We start from the raw sequence: 16761 nt of genomic DNA on the forward strand, positions 1-16761 counted from the left end.
ACCACCTCACATGCAGACCGCTGCAGGTTCCCATGGCTTCTTCACACCAATGGGCGTCGTGGAGGCGATTGTGGGAAACGTAGTTCCTGGCGGGCGAGCTCGGCCACGCTCGCCGACCACGATCCCCGACAGGCCTTGCGCCTCCATGTTGCCTTACGCAAGCCCGCGGGATGGGCGGGGTTGCGGCCGGGGAGACGTGTCCCCAACGGCTCCCGCGGCGGTTCGAATTTGGTGCAACCGGGGTTCGCTGGTTCTCGGTGTCGTATGTCTGATGCTTCCACGCCGGGGGCCGGGAGAGGGTCCGAGCCTTCCAGCGCAGAAAAGACTGCGGAGTGCGTCGTCGTCGAGGGGGTTTCTCTCCCCAACTACGACTTGGGTGGTGAGCGACTGCCCCTTGGCTGGTAATTAACAGGCCTACCTGAGGGAGTTCCTTTTCCTCTCGGCAGCCTTGGGCAGGTACTGCCTTGCGCGTTTCGCCGGCCCCCAACCCATGCTGAGCACGTTGCTCTTAGCGTTGTATTTTAGTGGCGAGAAGTGGGAGAGGAGGAGGTCCTTTTTTCTCCGCCGCTTTCTTCCAGATGGACATAGGATCAAACTTTCAAATTGAGCGTTCTTGAGACAGAACAATGCCGTCTAAAGCTATGACTTCTTTACAGAATACTGAAACCTAAAGCCCATCCTATTAAATACAGGGGTGGAGTGGGAAGATAGCACTCGTCCTTCGGTGTGCTAAGATGTTTGCATGTGTACACCTAAAACGTATTGTTCTTAGGGCTAGAAAGTGACAAATTGTCAGGGCCTGTACATAGAACGATGTGCCTTGCTTCATATATACAGATCGTTTAGATAGGCGTCTGTAACTACTGTAAATTGAATGGAGGAGTAATCTTTATTTGACAATAAATGGCCCACTAGGAAATGGAAATATTTGAATAGCAAAAGTACTAATTGCTACTTCAGGAGAGTTAGAGAAATTTTTTCTCTAAAATACGCGCAAAAGGTTGGAAATAAAGTCTGATTTAGTTGGAAAGAATTCTAACGAACTGCGTTTTAGAATTTCTCCAAATTACCTTTACCCATTTTTCCTTGACCATCCTACAGGGAGCTAGCGATGGCAGGATGGGGACCTGATTCATTGACTTTTGTCCGGGAGTCTTCTTAAAGCAGAAGCAAATTTGTGGAAGCAAAGAGGGAAAGAGGATAGAACCAGTTTGCCTGTTAAGATTAATACAGCATCTCATTTAAGTTCCTGCCACAGTTTCTTCAAAGAAGGTGAGTTTTCTTTCCACCCTTCCTCATGCATCTGAGAATTTTTGAGTGGGAAATACATTTATCAGGAAGGGCAGTTTTGTAATTTACTAATTCAGCAACTCTTTAGCTTCTTCTGAGTGCCTTACCGTCCTGAACATAATACCCAGGATTCCTAACCTTTTGGAGCTTGACGTAGTCAGAATTCTAAGAAGGGCAATGAAAGATGTTACAATGACAAAGATAAAAGAGATCTGAAAGAGGAGTGTAATTTTAAGATTATACAGAAAGATCTACAGGAGTAGTTAGGATTATAAGGCCTTCGTTTTTATTAATTACAATAATAAAATTTGGTCCTTTTTTTTTTAGTGTGCAAAATGTATTTAGTAGTTTCGCAACCCTAGAGATACTCATCAGTTGAAGAAACAAAAGCTTTTCTTCATGTATTTCTTTGAGTTGACCTACCAAACATTTTGAGCTCTGTGGTTGCAACATGTGAATGTATATGTTTTTAAAATTTTATAACCATTGTGAATGGGAGAAGGGGATAACCTTTATTTGACAATAAATTCCCTCTGAGAAAGTATGAATGACTGTAATGATACCGTTTTATCAGATGTCCAGAGTTTGTGACCTGATTATGAAAGTTCAAACACCTCATGTTGAAACTGGTATATAATAAACCGGGAAATTACAATGTGACATAATGAAAAGGTGTTTGGATCGTGAGACCTGGGTTCAAATCCTGGTTCCACCATTTGTGTGACCTTGAGCAAGTTATTTAACTTACCTGATTCTTAGTTTCTTCATCTTTAAAATAGAATAAAAATAGGTTATACAATTAATTGTGCTTAGTAAGTAAATAAGAAGCCCTGGTAGCACGATAGTTAAACATCCTGCTGCTAATCGAAAAGGTTGGCGATTTGAATGCACCCAGGGTCTCCTAAGGAGAAGGACTCGGCAGTCTGCCTCTGTAACGATTACAGTTTAGAAAACCCTGTGGGAACAGTTCTCATAGTGTCACTATGAGTCAAAAATCAACTCAGCAGCACCTAACAACAGCAACAGTAAGTAGGTAAGTAAGACTAAATATGCCTAGTAAAGGGGAACTATAATGATTACAACCTGGCTAAAATAATAAAAACTTGATCCACTGAATTTGTATCTAGAGCTTTGCCTTATGGCTTTGTGCTGCAGAGAAAGTCACTGTTGACTGGTTTTTGTTTGTTTTAAACCACCATGAAAGATTTCACAATAGTTGAAAAAGAAAAATAATGAGTTAAATTCTATCAGTGTGAGACTTTTGAATGGCATCACAGAATCTCTCAGGCAAGGTACAAGAAATTCATTTCTTTTTTTAAGAAATGGAATCTAATTCATCAGACTACTATAATAAAGACAATGAAGAAGAAAGTTTGCTTGCAAATGTTGCTTCCATAAGACATGAACTGAAGATAACAGAATGGAGTTTGCAGAATTTAGGGGAAGAGCTATCCAGGTAAGTAAGTAAAATCACATATGGGATTCTAAGGCTTTAATTTATGAATGTAAAATGTATGCATTTCATTATTACATCTTACATTTCTAATATGCCTCTAAAATATGGATAGTTTTCAGTAATGTTAAACATAACTCAGTTTAGGAAAAAAATGTTTTCAGCATAGTTAATCTTTTATTATTATGACTTTTTAAAAAAATCATAAGTAATCCTAGTATAGAGGCTCTGAAAATACAAAGATTGTTAGTTTAAAACTAATTATGGTTTATTTAAAAATTTAGTGGAAACATTAAGTTCATAACTGAGAATTTAATGGGCTCCAGCATTTCAGATGCTTTTCTTTTTACTTTCTTACTGTATAAAAATTTGTAGTGAATACTTAAACTATCTAAGAACTAAATTTTTTTTTTTTCCTTTTTTTCCCCTAGTGTTAGTACAAGTGAAACTTCCGATTATGCCTGTAATTCCTCAAGGTTTGAAAGGCTCATTTTGGAAGATCTTGCTCAGCCTAGCCACCCTGGACTGTTGACTTATTCACCTTATAAAAAAGTTTGTAAACTGTCCAGTGGCAATACCGATTCTCATAAAAAGCCAAGAGATAAGGTTATTGTTTTTAAACCTGTCTACTTAAAATGTTTTTTCTTTAAATACCTTATTTGTGTTTTCCATAGTCTTTTACTGTGGTGCTAAAGACTTGTTGAATTAAATATGATTGTTCTTGTTACTTCCTAACAAGAAAGTAGTTATCTTTGTGTATTACTGTGTTTTTAAACTTCTGTATTTGTTACCTTTTTGCAATAAATACCTTGTTTTCTCAAACAAATTATAATCCCCTTGATTTTAGCATTATATTCTGTACATGGTTGGTAATCAATTATTTATTAAGTGGTTAAAATCCCCAGCCTTAAGTCTGGATCAGGTGCTTTGTGGTAGCATGACATGCTTCTCCTTTCATTATCCCTAAATTTTCATTTTTATTTTTTTAATTGTGCTTTAGGTGAAAGTTTACAGAGCAAACTAGTTTCCCATTCAATAATTTATACACAAAATGTTGCATGACATTGGTTGCAATCCCTGCAACATATCAGCACTCTCCCCATTTCCACACTGAGTTCCCTGTTTTCCTGCCCCTTCCTGCCTTCTCACCTTTGCTTTTGGGCACATGTTGCCCTTTTGGTCTTCTGTAGTTGATTGTTCTAAGGAGCACTTTCCTCACGGATGTTACTTTTTGTCTTATAGGCCTGTCTATTATTTGGCTGAAAGATGATCTCTGGGAGTGGCTTCAGATCCACTTTGAAGGGTGACTAAGAGCCATAGTCTTGGGGGTTCCTCCAGTCTCTATCAGATCAGTACGTCTGGTCTTTTTTATGAATTTGGATTTTGTTCTACATTTTTCTCCCACTTTGTCTGGGACCCTCTTTTGTGATCCTGGTCAGAGTGGGTGGTAGTGTGCATGCCTTTTTCAAGCCTCTGCTTGTGTTTTATTTGGTAATGTCCATTGGTGTAAGCAAGTCACATGGCTAACACATATTCAAGGCATATTTTGATGGAAGGTAAAGAATTTGTGGCCATTTTTGTAGTCTCCCACATAGGTCTTCCCAAATGTAGCTAAAGCAGCCCCAGTCACTCTCCGCCATATTTTATCTTCTTCATATGACCCATCAACTCCTTAAATTATGTCTTTATCTATTCGCTTACGTGCTTATCATCAATCTCCCTGTTGTTAGTTGCCATTGAGTAGGCTCTGACTTATGCCCACTTCATGTAACAGAACAAAATGTTGCCCAGTCCTGTGCCATCTTCATAGTGTTTGATACGTTTGAGTCCACTGTTGTGGCTGTTGTGTCAGTCCATCTCATTGAGGGTTTCCCTAGTTTTCACTGACCCGCTGCTTTACCAAACATGATGTCCCTTTCTAGCGATTGATCTTTTCTGATAACTTGTCCAAAGTAAGTGAGCCAAAATCTCCCTGCATGACGTAAGCTCCATGAAAACGGGCTCACTCTATTTTGTATTCCCAGTGCCATGAACAGTGCCTAGTAGGCATCCAGTAAGTATCTGTTGACTGACTGACTTACCTGAGGATTGGTGTGGAGAAGGCAAAGTAGCAGGGTCATTATCCCTAAGTTTTGTGGATGATGTTAGACATCTTTTCCTGGTCTGGAACTCTTTCCCTATGTCTGTCTCTCTTATTCAATCCTGTTACGTATCTCATTGTATCTAATTCCTCTTCTTTTCTCGACTGTTTTATTTCCCTTTCCAATCTCTTCTTTCTCATCCCCCCCACAACACACATACACACAGATTTCCCTTTCCACTCTCTTCTTTCTCATCCCTCCCACCAACACACATAAACACAGATACAGTTTTATATACACATCATCATCTTTTTAAATAAAAATTTGCTCTTCCACTTCAGAAGGTCAACTATTGGGAGATTTTCTTTTTATAAGGAACCTGTTTAACGAGCCTGTTTGCACCTATATTTTAAAAACTGAATTCAAATTCCACATGTACAAAGCATATGTAATTCTGGGAAATTTGATCTCTATTCTAATTCAAATTGCTGGTAATTCTTGTATATATGCCTTAGTTGAAATCATTGCATTTTACTGTAAGCAAAATCAAAACACAAAAGACAAATTGGAGAATAAAAAATATTGGTAATGCCTATTAAAGAAAGGGCTAATGTCCTTAGTACATGAAGAGCTTCTAAAAGAGAAGCAAAAGAGTATCAATCTAGTAGAAAAATAGACAAAAGACATAAATGGAAAAAGAATAATCTTCAGACAAATGAAAAAGATACTGCATTTCACTCAGAATAAGAGAAACTCAGAATGAAACTGTACTTGAACATCATATCTTGCATATCAGGTTGTTAAACATCCAGAAGTTTGACACTGTATTTGTTGGTGAGGTTGCAGGGAACTACATTGCTGGTGGGAGTACAAAATGATACAACCCTTTTGGAAGGGCATTTAGCAATATTTACCAAAATCATGGCTGTGTATACCCTTGAGTAGGAAACCCTACTTCTGGAAATCTATCCTATAGGCACACCCACGCAAATACAAAATAAGGCATTGTTTGCGTAACAAAAGATTACAAATAGCTCAAGTGTCCAGTAACAGGACTGGGTGAATGAACTGATTGATCCATGCAGTGGAAACTATTCAGCTGAGGGGGGGAATAAAGGAGTTTCTCAGTGTATTGATTTTGGAGAGATTGCCAGGATATATTGTTCAAAAAAAATGTGAGGTACAGGATGGTATGTATTCTCATTTTTTTAGAAGGAGGCAGGAAGAATTATTTTGCATTGCTTATATATGCATGTGTAAACACTAGAAGACTAAAGAAGAAAATAGTAAAAAAAGTTGTCTACCTAGTAAGAATGGGAGTGAGACTTCATGTGTATTTTTATATAGTTTTGACTTTTAATTGCGTAAATATGTTACTTTTTCAAAATAATAAAATTAATGTAAAGAAATGTTTTAAAAGTCCCAACGCTCAGTAAAATGAAAATAACATAAAAATACATTTCTACAGCTTAAAGTATAATTTATCATCCATTTTATCGTTGGTGAACATTTGGGTTATTTCCATTTACTGTTTCTTATGCCAGTGTCCATAAGAGACAGTGAATGGAAATAAGAAAGGCCTGGCAAATGGCTTCCATAAAAATTACAGCCAAGAAAACCCTATGGAGCAGTTCTACTGTGTAACGTGGGGTCACTGTGTTGGGGGCTGACTCGCCAGCAGCTAACAATAATAATGGACAATGTAGTTATATCTTTTAAGTGCAAAAGTACAAAAGTTTCTAGCAGATTTATACCAGGAGCGATATTGTTGGGTCTCAGCATGTTCAAGTTTACAGGGTAGTACCAAGTCATTTTTCAGAGTGTGCCACTGTTTTCCAAGTTGTGCTTATGTACACTTTGACCACTAGTGGAAGAGAGTACTTACTGCCTCACATCCTTGCCAACTCTTTTAACTCGTCATTTTGTGGGCTGCTTAGTCATTTTTCATTAATTATATGCAATGCTTAAATAATCCAAAACAGATTATTCTTTCTCATTTTCAGGTGTCTTTTGCATTTTCTACCCCTATGGACCAGGAAATCAAAAGCCTTCGAGAGAAACTTAATAAACTTAGGCAACAGAATGCTTGTTTGGTGTCACAGAATCATTCTTTAATGACTAAAGTAGAATCCATCCACTTTGAATTAACACAATCAAAAGCAAAAGTATGTATCTTGAAGTGATAGTATGTCATCAAAGTAATTGTAATCATTTTATGATTTATATTTGGAAAAGTATTCCTTGTACTGCCTTAATATGTTAGATGTAGTAATTTTATTATGATAATATCAACACATGGAATCAAAATTTTATGTGAATTTTATACCTGAAAGTGATTTAGGGGAGCTTGTGTAGTCTTGGCATCTGGATAAATCAGCTTTGGAGAAAATCTTAAGATTGCTTATTTGTGCAGTTTTATATATTATGCAGAGGAAGTATAACTTATGTTCCTTTTTAAAATAATACGTTTCTGTTGAAATTTTTAAAAAAAGAAGATGAAGGAAAATTACTCAGTTTCCACCTTCCAGAGACTACCATTATTGGTTTATTACATAGTTAAATTCAGACTGTTTGAATAATTTTGGTTTTTCCTGTTTTTTACTTTACATTTTCTGATGTTGTTATGTAAATTTTACTAATTATTTTTTATGGTAGCATAACATTTCCTTATGTGATTATAATTTAGTTAATAATTCCCCTATTTAAGTAGTTTCCTATATTTTGTTATATAGTGTTATACAAAAAAATTAGAAAAAAACAAAATGTCCAATAATATAGGAATGGTAAAGTAGATTATTATGTATCCATACAATGTATTGCTAGAAATCTATTTTAAACGAGGTAAATATATCAGTATTAAGATGCAAATTTGTTTGACGACCTTTATGCAACTGCTGTGAGTTTAAATGATGTAACTACTTAAAGGCACTTCGAACAATGTCTGCACATAGCACTCAAAAACTGTTACCTGATATATACAGTAGTAGAAAAGTGTTTCAGAACTGTATATTTATATAATCTCCTAGTTTTGCTTTTTATAATAAGTGCACATGTGTCTATGTTTGTGTCGTTGTATGTATGTAAATATATATGTGACCTTTGTAAAGATAGACTGTATATACTCCACACTCTTGTTAATAATTTTGAGAAAGATTGGAGGTTGGAGTGGAGCTTTCACTCTTTACTTTTATAGATACATTGTTTTAACTAGTAGAATTGTGAGAGAGCTTTATTTTCCTTTTCTGTCTTTCAGACAAAACAAAATGCTATTGGGGATAAGTCCAGACCAAGGAGAAAAAAAATACTGCAATGAACATAAGAATTTTTTGGTGTTTGGGATTATTTCTAGGATAGATTTCCAGAGGCAGAATGACCAAATCACAGGGAAAGAATATTTTTCAGCATTTATTCCACTCTGTCTACACTCAGTATTCTCTATATTTTTTATTAGAGAGAAAATATTATTTTGTTTTTATTTCTCATGAGATTTAACTTTTCAGTGTATTTGTTTGCTTTTTAGATTTGTTTGCTTATCTTTTCTGTGTTTTAATTTGTTGTTGTTCTTAGGTACGATCGAGTCGGTTCTGACTCATAGCAACCCTTTATACTAGAGAACGAAACACTTCCCTGTCTTGCGCCATGCTTACAGTCGTTATGCTTGAGCCCATTGTTGCAGCAACTGTGTCAATCCATCTCCTTAAGGGTTTTCCTCTTTTTCGCTGACCCTGTACTTTACCAAGCGTGATGTCCTTCTCCAGGGACTGATCTCTTCTGACAGCGGAGTATGTAAGATATAGTCTCACCATCCTTGCTTCTAAGGAGCGTTCTGGTTGTACTTCCGAGACAGATTTGTTTATTCTTTTGGCAGTCCATGGTATGTTCTGTATTCTTCTCCAACACCACAATTCAAAGGCGTCAGTTCTTCTTCAGTCTTCCTTACTCACTGTCCAGCTTTCACATGCATATGATGTGATTGAAAATACCATGGCTTGGGTCAGGCACACCTTAGTCCTCAAGGTGAAATCTTTTCTTCTTTAACACTTTAAAGAGGTCTTTTGCAGCAGATTTGCCCAATGCAAATTTGATTTCTTGACTGCTGCTTCCATGGGTGTCGATTGTGGATCCAAGTAAAATGAAATCCTTGACAACTTCAGTCTTTTCCCTGTTTTTCATGATGTTGCCTATTGGTCCAGTTGTGAGGATTTTTGTTTTCTTTATGTTGAGGTGTAATCCATACTGAAGGCTATGGTCTTTGATCTTCATCAGTAAGAGCTTGAAGTCATCTTCACTTTCAGCAAGCAAGGTTGTGTCATCTGCATAACAGGTTGTTAATGAGTCTTCCTCCAATCCTGATGCCCTACTCTTCTTCATATAGTCCAGCTTCTCGGATTATTTGCTCTGCATACAGATTGAATAGGTATGGTGAAAGGATACAGTCCTGATGCACACCTTTTCCTGACTTTAAACCACGTAATATCCCTTTGTTCTGTTAGAATGACTCCCTCTTGATTTATGTACAGGTTCCTCATGAGCACAATCAAGTGTTCTGGAATTCCCATTCTTCGCGATGTTATCCATAATTTGTTATGATCCACACAGTCGAATGCCTTTGCATAGTCAATAAAACACAGGTAAACATCTTTCTGGTATTTTCTGCTTTCAGTCAGGATCCATCTGACATCAGCAATGATATCCCTGATTCCACATCCCCTTCTAAATCTGGCTTGAATTTCTGGCAGTTCCCTGTCGATATACTGCTGTAACTGCTTTTGAATGATCTTCAGCAAAATTTTACTTGAGTGTGGTATTAATGATATTGTTCGATAATTTCCACGTTCAGTTGGATCACTTTTCTTGGGAATAGGCATAAATTTGGTTCTCTTCCAGTCAATTGGTCAAGTAGCTGTCTTCCAAACTTCCTGGCATAGGCGAGTGAGCACTTCTAGCACTGCATCTGTTTGTTGAAACATCTCAATTGATATTCCGTCAGTTCCTGGAGCCTTGTTTTTCACCAGTGCCTCCAGTGCAGCTTGGACTTCTTCCTTCAGTATCATCGGTTCCTGATTATATGCTGCCTCTTGAAATGGTTGAACATCGACCAGTTCTTTTTGGTGCAGTTATTCTGTGCATTCCTTCCATCTTCTTTTGATGCTCCCTGCGTCGTTCAATATTTTGTCTATAGAATCCTTCAGTATTGCAACTCAAGGCTTAAAGTTTTTCTTCAGTCCTTTCAGCTTGAGAAATGCCAAGCATGTTCTTGCTTTTTGGTTTTCTATCTCCAGCTCTTTGCATGTGTCATTATAATACTTTGCTTTGTCTTCTCGAGCCACCCTTTGGAATCTTCTGTTCGGTTCTTTTACTTCATCATTTCTTCTTTTTGCTTTAGCTACTTGACATTCAAGAACAAGTTTCAGAGTCTCTTCTGACATCCATTTTGGTCTTTCCTGTCTTTTTAATGACTTTTCACTTTCTTCATGTATGGTGTCCTTGATATCATTCCACAACTTGTCTGGTCTTTGGTCATTAGTGTTCAACATGTCACATCTGTTCTTGAGATATATTAATTAGGGTCTTATATTTTTAATTGCTCATCAACTATGGATAATCTATCATTTTAAAGTCATAGATGAGTAATTATTTCAAGACAAAAGGGATACAAAGAGTGTTTAATTAATAATAACTAATAACATTTTGCTCACTTTCAACCCAGATATTTGTATTCTACTTCCCATCTGAGCTTTTGGTGTTGCATGTGTGCCACTACTGGAAGTCTTTTGCTGAAATTCCCTATTGTATTAATCAGTATATTCAGAATTTACTTTTTGGCAATGCTTGTGATTGCACTTCTGGAGCCTGGCCTCCTGTTCTTTTGAGGTTATTGCCTGCAGGCTTGCTGTCCACCTGCCATCCTGGGACTTTTCTTTGATCATCTCCTAAGCTGGATCCCGTGTCTTCTTTCTTGGTTTTCTCTTTCTTTAATTGGAGCATATCTCCCAGTAGCTTCCTTGCCTGCCTAAAAATTTCTTAATTTCTCCCCATACTTGATTAAATTCGAGGTTGAAAATAATTTCATCACAGACATTTTAGGGCCTGGCTCTCTTGTCTAGCCTCCAGTGCTGCCCAGAAAAGTCTGATGCCAGTGTGAATACTTTCCTTAGCATGTGATCTGTTTTTGTATTGTTTTTCCCTTCATGGTAGCTTTTAGGTTCTTGCCTCTTTCCCTGGTATTTTAAATTTTCACAGTGATGTTCCTTATTCTTTGTGCTGGACACACAAGGGCCCTTTCAGGCTGGAAACTTATGGCCTTTGGTCCTGGATATTTTTCTTAGGGTTTTTTTTTTTTTTTTTTAATTGTACTTCAGGTGAAGGCTTACAGAACAAATAGTATCTCATGAAACAGTAGTACACATATTGTTTTATGACATTGGTTAACAACCCCACATGTCAACCCTCTAACTTCTCAACCTTTTTTTTTGGTGAAAATACACATAGTCAAAGATACACCATTTCAAAAATTCCTACATGCACAATTCAGTGACATTGACTACGCTCTTCCAGTTGTGCTGTTATTCTCACTTAAGATGAAGGCTTACAGAACAAAATAGTTTTTCATTTAACAGTTACTACAAATGTTGCCCTATGACAATGGTTAACAATCTCACAACACATCAACAATATCCTTACCCAACCTTGGGTTCCCTATCACCAGCTTCCTTGTCCCCTTCTGCCTTCTGGCCCTTGTCACTGGACTCCTGTACCTCGTTAGTCTCATTTGGTTTTATGGGGCTGTCCACTCCCGGGCTGAACGGTGAACGTCGGAGATAACTTCACCACTAAGCTAAAAGGGTGTCTGGGGGCCATACTCTCGGGGTTTCTCCAGTCTCCTTTAGGCCAGTAAATCTGGTCTTTTTTTTGTGAGTTAGAATTTCATTCTACATCCTTCTCCAGCTCTGTCCGGGACACTCTGTTGTGATCCTGGTCAGAGCAGTCAGTGGTGGTAGCTGGGCACCATCTAGCTATACTGGACTCAGTCCGGTGGAGGCCTTGGTAGCTGTGGACAATTAGTCGTTCGGACTAATCTTTTCCTTGTGTCCTGTTCTCTTCATTCTCCCTTGCTCCCGAAGGGATGAGACAAGTGGAGTATCTTAGATGGCCACTCACAGGCTTTTAAGACCCCAGACACTACTCATCAAGGTAGAATGTAGAGCATTGTCTTTATAAGCTGTGTTATGCCAGTTGAGCTAGATGTTCCCCGAGACCATGGTCCCCACAGCCCTCCGCCCAGCAATTCAGTCCCTCAGGAAGTTTGGATGTGTCTATGGGGCTTCCATGACCTTTCCTTGTACAAGTTGTGGTAGTTTCCCCTGTATTGTGTACTGTCTCACCCTTCACCCAAGATACCACTTATCTATTGCCTGTTTGGTATTTCCCCCCCACCCCTCCCATCCCTGGTAACCAACAAAGATTGTTACATTTTGTGTGTGAACTTTTTCATGGGTTTTTACAATAGACGTCTCATACAATATTTGTCCTTTTGTGATTGACTTATTTCACTCAGCATAATGTCCTCCAGTTTCATCCATGTTATGAGATGCTTCACAGATCCATTGTTGTTCTTTCTCGTTGCATAGTACTCCATTGTGTGTATGTACCATAGTTTGTTTATCCATTCATCTGTTGATGGGCTTCTAGGTTGTTTCCATCATTTTGCTATTGTGAACAATGCTGCCACGAACATAGGTGTGCATATGTCTGTTCGAGTGACGACTCTTATTTCTCTAGGATATATTCCTAGGAGTGGAATTGCTGGATCGAATGGTATGTCTATTTCTAGCTTTCTGAGGATCTTACTTTTTTTTTGATATAATTTTCTTCTATCTTTCCTGTTAGTAAAGGTTGGACCACTTGGGTTTGTCTTCTAAATCTTTTAAGTTCTCTCTGGTATTTTCTATCTACTTATCTTTTGGTTATAGCTTTTAGGAGATTTCCTCAACATTATCTTCAACACTTCTATTGTATCTTTTATTTTGGCCCTCTGCCTCTCTCACTTACTTTTTTTGTTTGTTGGTTTTAGAGAGCTTTTCTTGTTTGCTAATTTTTTTTGCTTCATATTTAACAACATCCAGATGCAGTATCCTTTCTTATCTCTGAAGATTTAATGGTGTGTGTGTGTGTGTGTGTCTGTGTGTGTCTGTGTCTGTGTGTCTGTGTCTGTGTCTGTCTGTCTTGCTGCCTCCCAGTTACTTTTTTCTTTGTTTTGGCCTCTGACTTTCATTTTAGAAGCTTTCTGTAGATGTTACTGTATTGGCTAATTATATTTTAAGGGAAAGTTACTTAAACACTGTTCGGAAGCTCTGTGTGCAGTGGTGAAATTTATTGTCAAGTGTGGTTCATTTTTGGGTGATGGTTGGGGAGGTGGCTGTTTTGTAGGGAGACACTGCCGCCTCCCCAACCAGTATCATTATGTGACAGTTTTTTCTTTGCAACTGTTGAGTTTCTCCAGCAAAGAATCCTTTCATTTCCCACCTATGGGATAGCCCTGAATGAAATAGAGTAAGAAGTTAGGGGCTCACTGTCTTATATTAATACCCCTATTTATAGCTCCACTTCATACTTGCCCATCATTCTACCTAGTGTCCCAAAATCCCAAGACTCTCCTGTCTAATTTCCCCAGATAATAAATGGAGAGATTGGACAGGAGGGGCTTGGGATTTCCCTGGTAGGTAGGCACCTGGCTGCTGGTGTTTTGGGAGTGGAAGAATGAGTGTTAATTGAATCTACAGAGACTTTGAACTGTATCCCTGGTTTTTCATCTTGGACCTCACCTCTGCCCTCCACTTTATCTTGTGCTTCCAAGTTAAGCTTCATCAGAGATAATTAGTTCTCCTACTGATAATCTCTTCCACACTGTTTAGGTTGTGGATTCCCACCTTGCTAAATAATTGTACTGTCTTCATCTTCAAGACGGTAGGATTACTGTGCTTTTCTGTATTTTCTGGGTTTTCTCTAGTAAGCATATATTCTAAAATTAGGTTTTTAATAGTAAAAAGAGTCAAAAAGTATTATGTTTTTTAATAGTTTGATGTTTTACATTTGATTCTTTAATTCATGGGAAATTTATCTTTCTAGATTGCATCAGAGATTTTTTTTTTTCCCAAATAGCTAACCAGTTATCCTGGATATTAAATAGGGGGTAATGGCGGGAGCTTAGATGCTAAATCTTAACTTGAGATGATGATATGCCCGTGTAAATGTTTATCAAAAGAATAGCTAGGATGAGCTTTATATTTGACCACTGACTGGGCAGTCCTATTTAACCTCCTTATCTGACAGTGAAAGAAACTAAGGACCAACTAGATTAATATATTTTTTGAAAGTAAGTGTTTTAAAATTGTTCTTATGTTTTAGGTTTCTATGCTTGAGTCTGCTCAACAACAGGCAGCAAATGTCCCAATCTTAGAAGAACAGATTATAAATTTGGAAGCAGAAGTTTCAGCCCAAGATAAAGTTTTGAGGTAATGTACTTTTTATAACTTATTTTATTTTATTGTGTTTTAAGTGGAAATTTACATAGCAAATTAGGTTTCCATTTAACAATTTGTATACAAATTGTTCCATGAAATTGCTTACGATTTTCACAATGTGTCAGCATTCTCATTATTTCTATTGTTTGTTCTCTTTCCATGATCTAACTTCTCTTCCCCTCGTTGCCTTCTCATCTTTGCTTTTGGGTAAATGTTGACCGTCTGGTATCATATAGTTGAGTGATATTGTTTATTTTATAAGCCAATCTATTTTTGGCTGAAAGGTGACCTCCAGAAATAGCTTCCATTCCAAGTTCAAAGGGTTTCTTAGGGTGATATTTTTGGGGTTCTTCTAGTCTCTGTTGGTCCAGTAGGTCTGGCCTTTTAGGAATTTGAATTTTGTTGTACATTTTTCTCCTGTTTTATCTGGGACCTTTATTGTGTCCCAGGTCAGAATGGTCAGTAGTGGTAGCAGGCACTATCTAGTTTTTCTGGTGTCAGGCTAGAAGAGGCCATGGTTCGTGTGGGCTGTTAGTCCTGTGGAGTAGTTTTTTCTTTGAGTCTTCGGTTTCCTGCATTGTCTCTTTTGCTCCAGAAGAGTAGAGACCAATAGTTGTATCTTAGATGACCGCTTGCAAGCTCTTAAGACTCCAGATGCTACTCACCAAACTAGGATGTAGAACATTATCTTTATGAATACTTTTTATAACTTTTAAAATTTTCTTTCCTAACTTCTACTTTTTGTTATATCTTGATAAATCTTGCCCCTTCCCCACCCCAGTAAATCTGTAGTGGCCTAATAGTGTCTAGGTGTCTTAGAACTTGTTGAATCTAACTTGCCTGAAGTGGCAGTTTTTGGTCCGTCATACCTCCTTTTGGCTGCAGGTTGCATACACTATATGGGGCTAAAAAAGACTCAATCTACGCTGAGATTCTTATTTATATGCTTTTATTATATTTTAATTAGTTAGTTTTCTTGACTCTACATAGCAGTATATGCTCAGTGCTTCAATAGGTGTTTAAGAAATAAAATACAAGGAATCAGACACTTTATAATTTATCTTCCTCTTCTGCTTTGAATAAAATGGAAAATATATGCATACAAAATAGCATATTACTCTATTTGAGTGATTCTCAAAGGACCAGCAGCACCATCATCAGCCATTATCTGGGAACTTGGTAGAAATGCATATTCGCATGTCCCACCTCAGACTCTGGATCAGAAAAACTGAGGAATGGGACCCAGCAATCTGTGTTCTAACAAGTGTGATTCTGATGCACCCTAAGATTGTCTTTCGTGTCCATCAGAGTTTTATAATTTTCTTTGTAATGCATATATTAAGTTTATTCCTAGATAGTTCATATTTTTGGTTGTTGTATATTTTCCCCGTTTCGTTCATTACTAGTATATAGGAATGCCGGTTTTTGTATAATATAGTTCTTTTTTGCGGGGGGACTGTTTGTCACTCTTTTATTCTAATAATTTTTCGTTTTGATTTTCTTAGGTTTTCCATGTAGATAGTGATATTATCAGCAAATAAAGAATATTTTGTCTTTCCTTTCTAATATTTATACTTCATATAACTTTTTTGTTTTTGCCTTTTTGCATTGAGTCGAATTGTCAGATTAGTCTTAGGATGTAGTGTTGATAACAGTTATCCTTATCTGGTTTCAGAACTACTTGACAATGCATCTTATATCTGACCATGAAATATGAAGTGAGCTGTTGCATCAGATGAGTTTATCATTTCATGGAAGGATTCTTTTGTTCTGTATAAAAACTCTTAGTTTACAAGTGATGAATATGATGCCTTTTCTCTGTCTCTTATCATTACATACTTGTTTCTCTTAATTCATTGACTTATTTTGCATACCTGGTGTGATCTCTTTAACAGCCTTTTAAAATATCCTTTGTTTTATAGAGAAGCAGAAGATAAATTAGAGCAGAGCCAGAAAATGGTAATTGAAAAGGAACAGAGTTTGCAGAAGTCTCAAGAGGAATGTATAAAGTTGAAGGTGGACTTACTTGAACAAAGTAAACAAGGAAAGAGGTATGTGTTTTTAAAGAAAATCTTTTTACTTGTGGAGAAGAAAGAGGCTATATTACATATATTAAATTATCATTATTTTTTGATGTAAAACATTTTAGCAGTGTGACAATTAAATAACTTAATTTTTTTCCTTTTTTTTTCACTTTTCATTAAAAGTTTTATGTGTGGATACAGTACACAATACTGGGGAAACCAGCACAGCTTGTACAAGGAAAGGTCATGGAAGCTCCATAGATACTTCCAAACTCCCTGAGGGACTGAATTGCTGGGCGGAGGGCTGTGGGAACCACAGTGTTGGGGAACATCTAGCTTAGTTGGCATAACACAGTTTATAAAGACAATGTTCTACATTCTACCTTGGT

General features: G+C 37.4%; 1 protein-coding gene across 9 annotated transcripts in view; it reads left to right on the top strand.

Moving 5' to 3' along the window:
• CCDC18 (coiled-coil domain containing 18) overlaps positions 1–16761 on the top strand; it is a 103140-nt gene that overhangs the window by 586 nt on the left and 85793 nt on the right. For 3 of the 9 annotated variants that reach the window (XM_023733450.1, XM_023733447.1, XM_023733453.1), the window contains exons 1-6: positions 514–1272; positions 2611–2746; positions 3175–3349; positions 6828–6989; positions 14233–14339; positions 16271–16399. In XM_023733450.1, the coding sequence (XP_023589218.1) occupies positions 2613–2746; positions 3175–3349; positions 6828–6989; positions 14233–14339; positions 16271–16399 (707 nt within the window). In that variant the 5' untranslated portion in view covers positions 514–1272; positions 2611–2612. Of the gene's footprint in view, positions 1–246; positions 457–513; positions 1273–2610; positions 2747–3174; positions 3350–3992; positions 4096–6827; positions 6990–13739; positions 13792–14232; positions 14340–16270; positions 16400–16761 lie in introns of those variants that run through there. The other 6 variants (XM_023733452.1, XM_023733446.1, XM_023733449.1 and 3 more) reach the window with 5 other exon arrangements.

This window comes from Trichechus manatus, unplaced genomic scaffold (assembly GCF_000243295.1).
Source record: "Trichechus manatus latirostris isolate Lorelei unplaced genomic scaffold, TriManLat1.0 scaffold00058, whole genome shotgun sequence".
Lineage (NCBI taxonomy): Eukaryota > Metazoa > Chordata > Mammalia > Sirenia > Trichechidae > Trichechus > Trichechus manatus.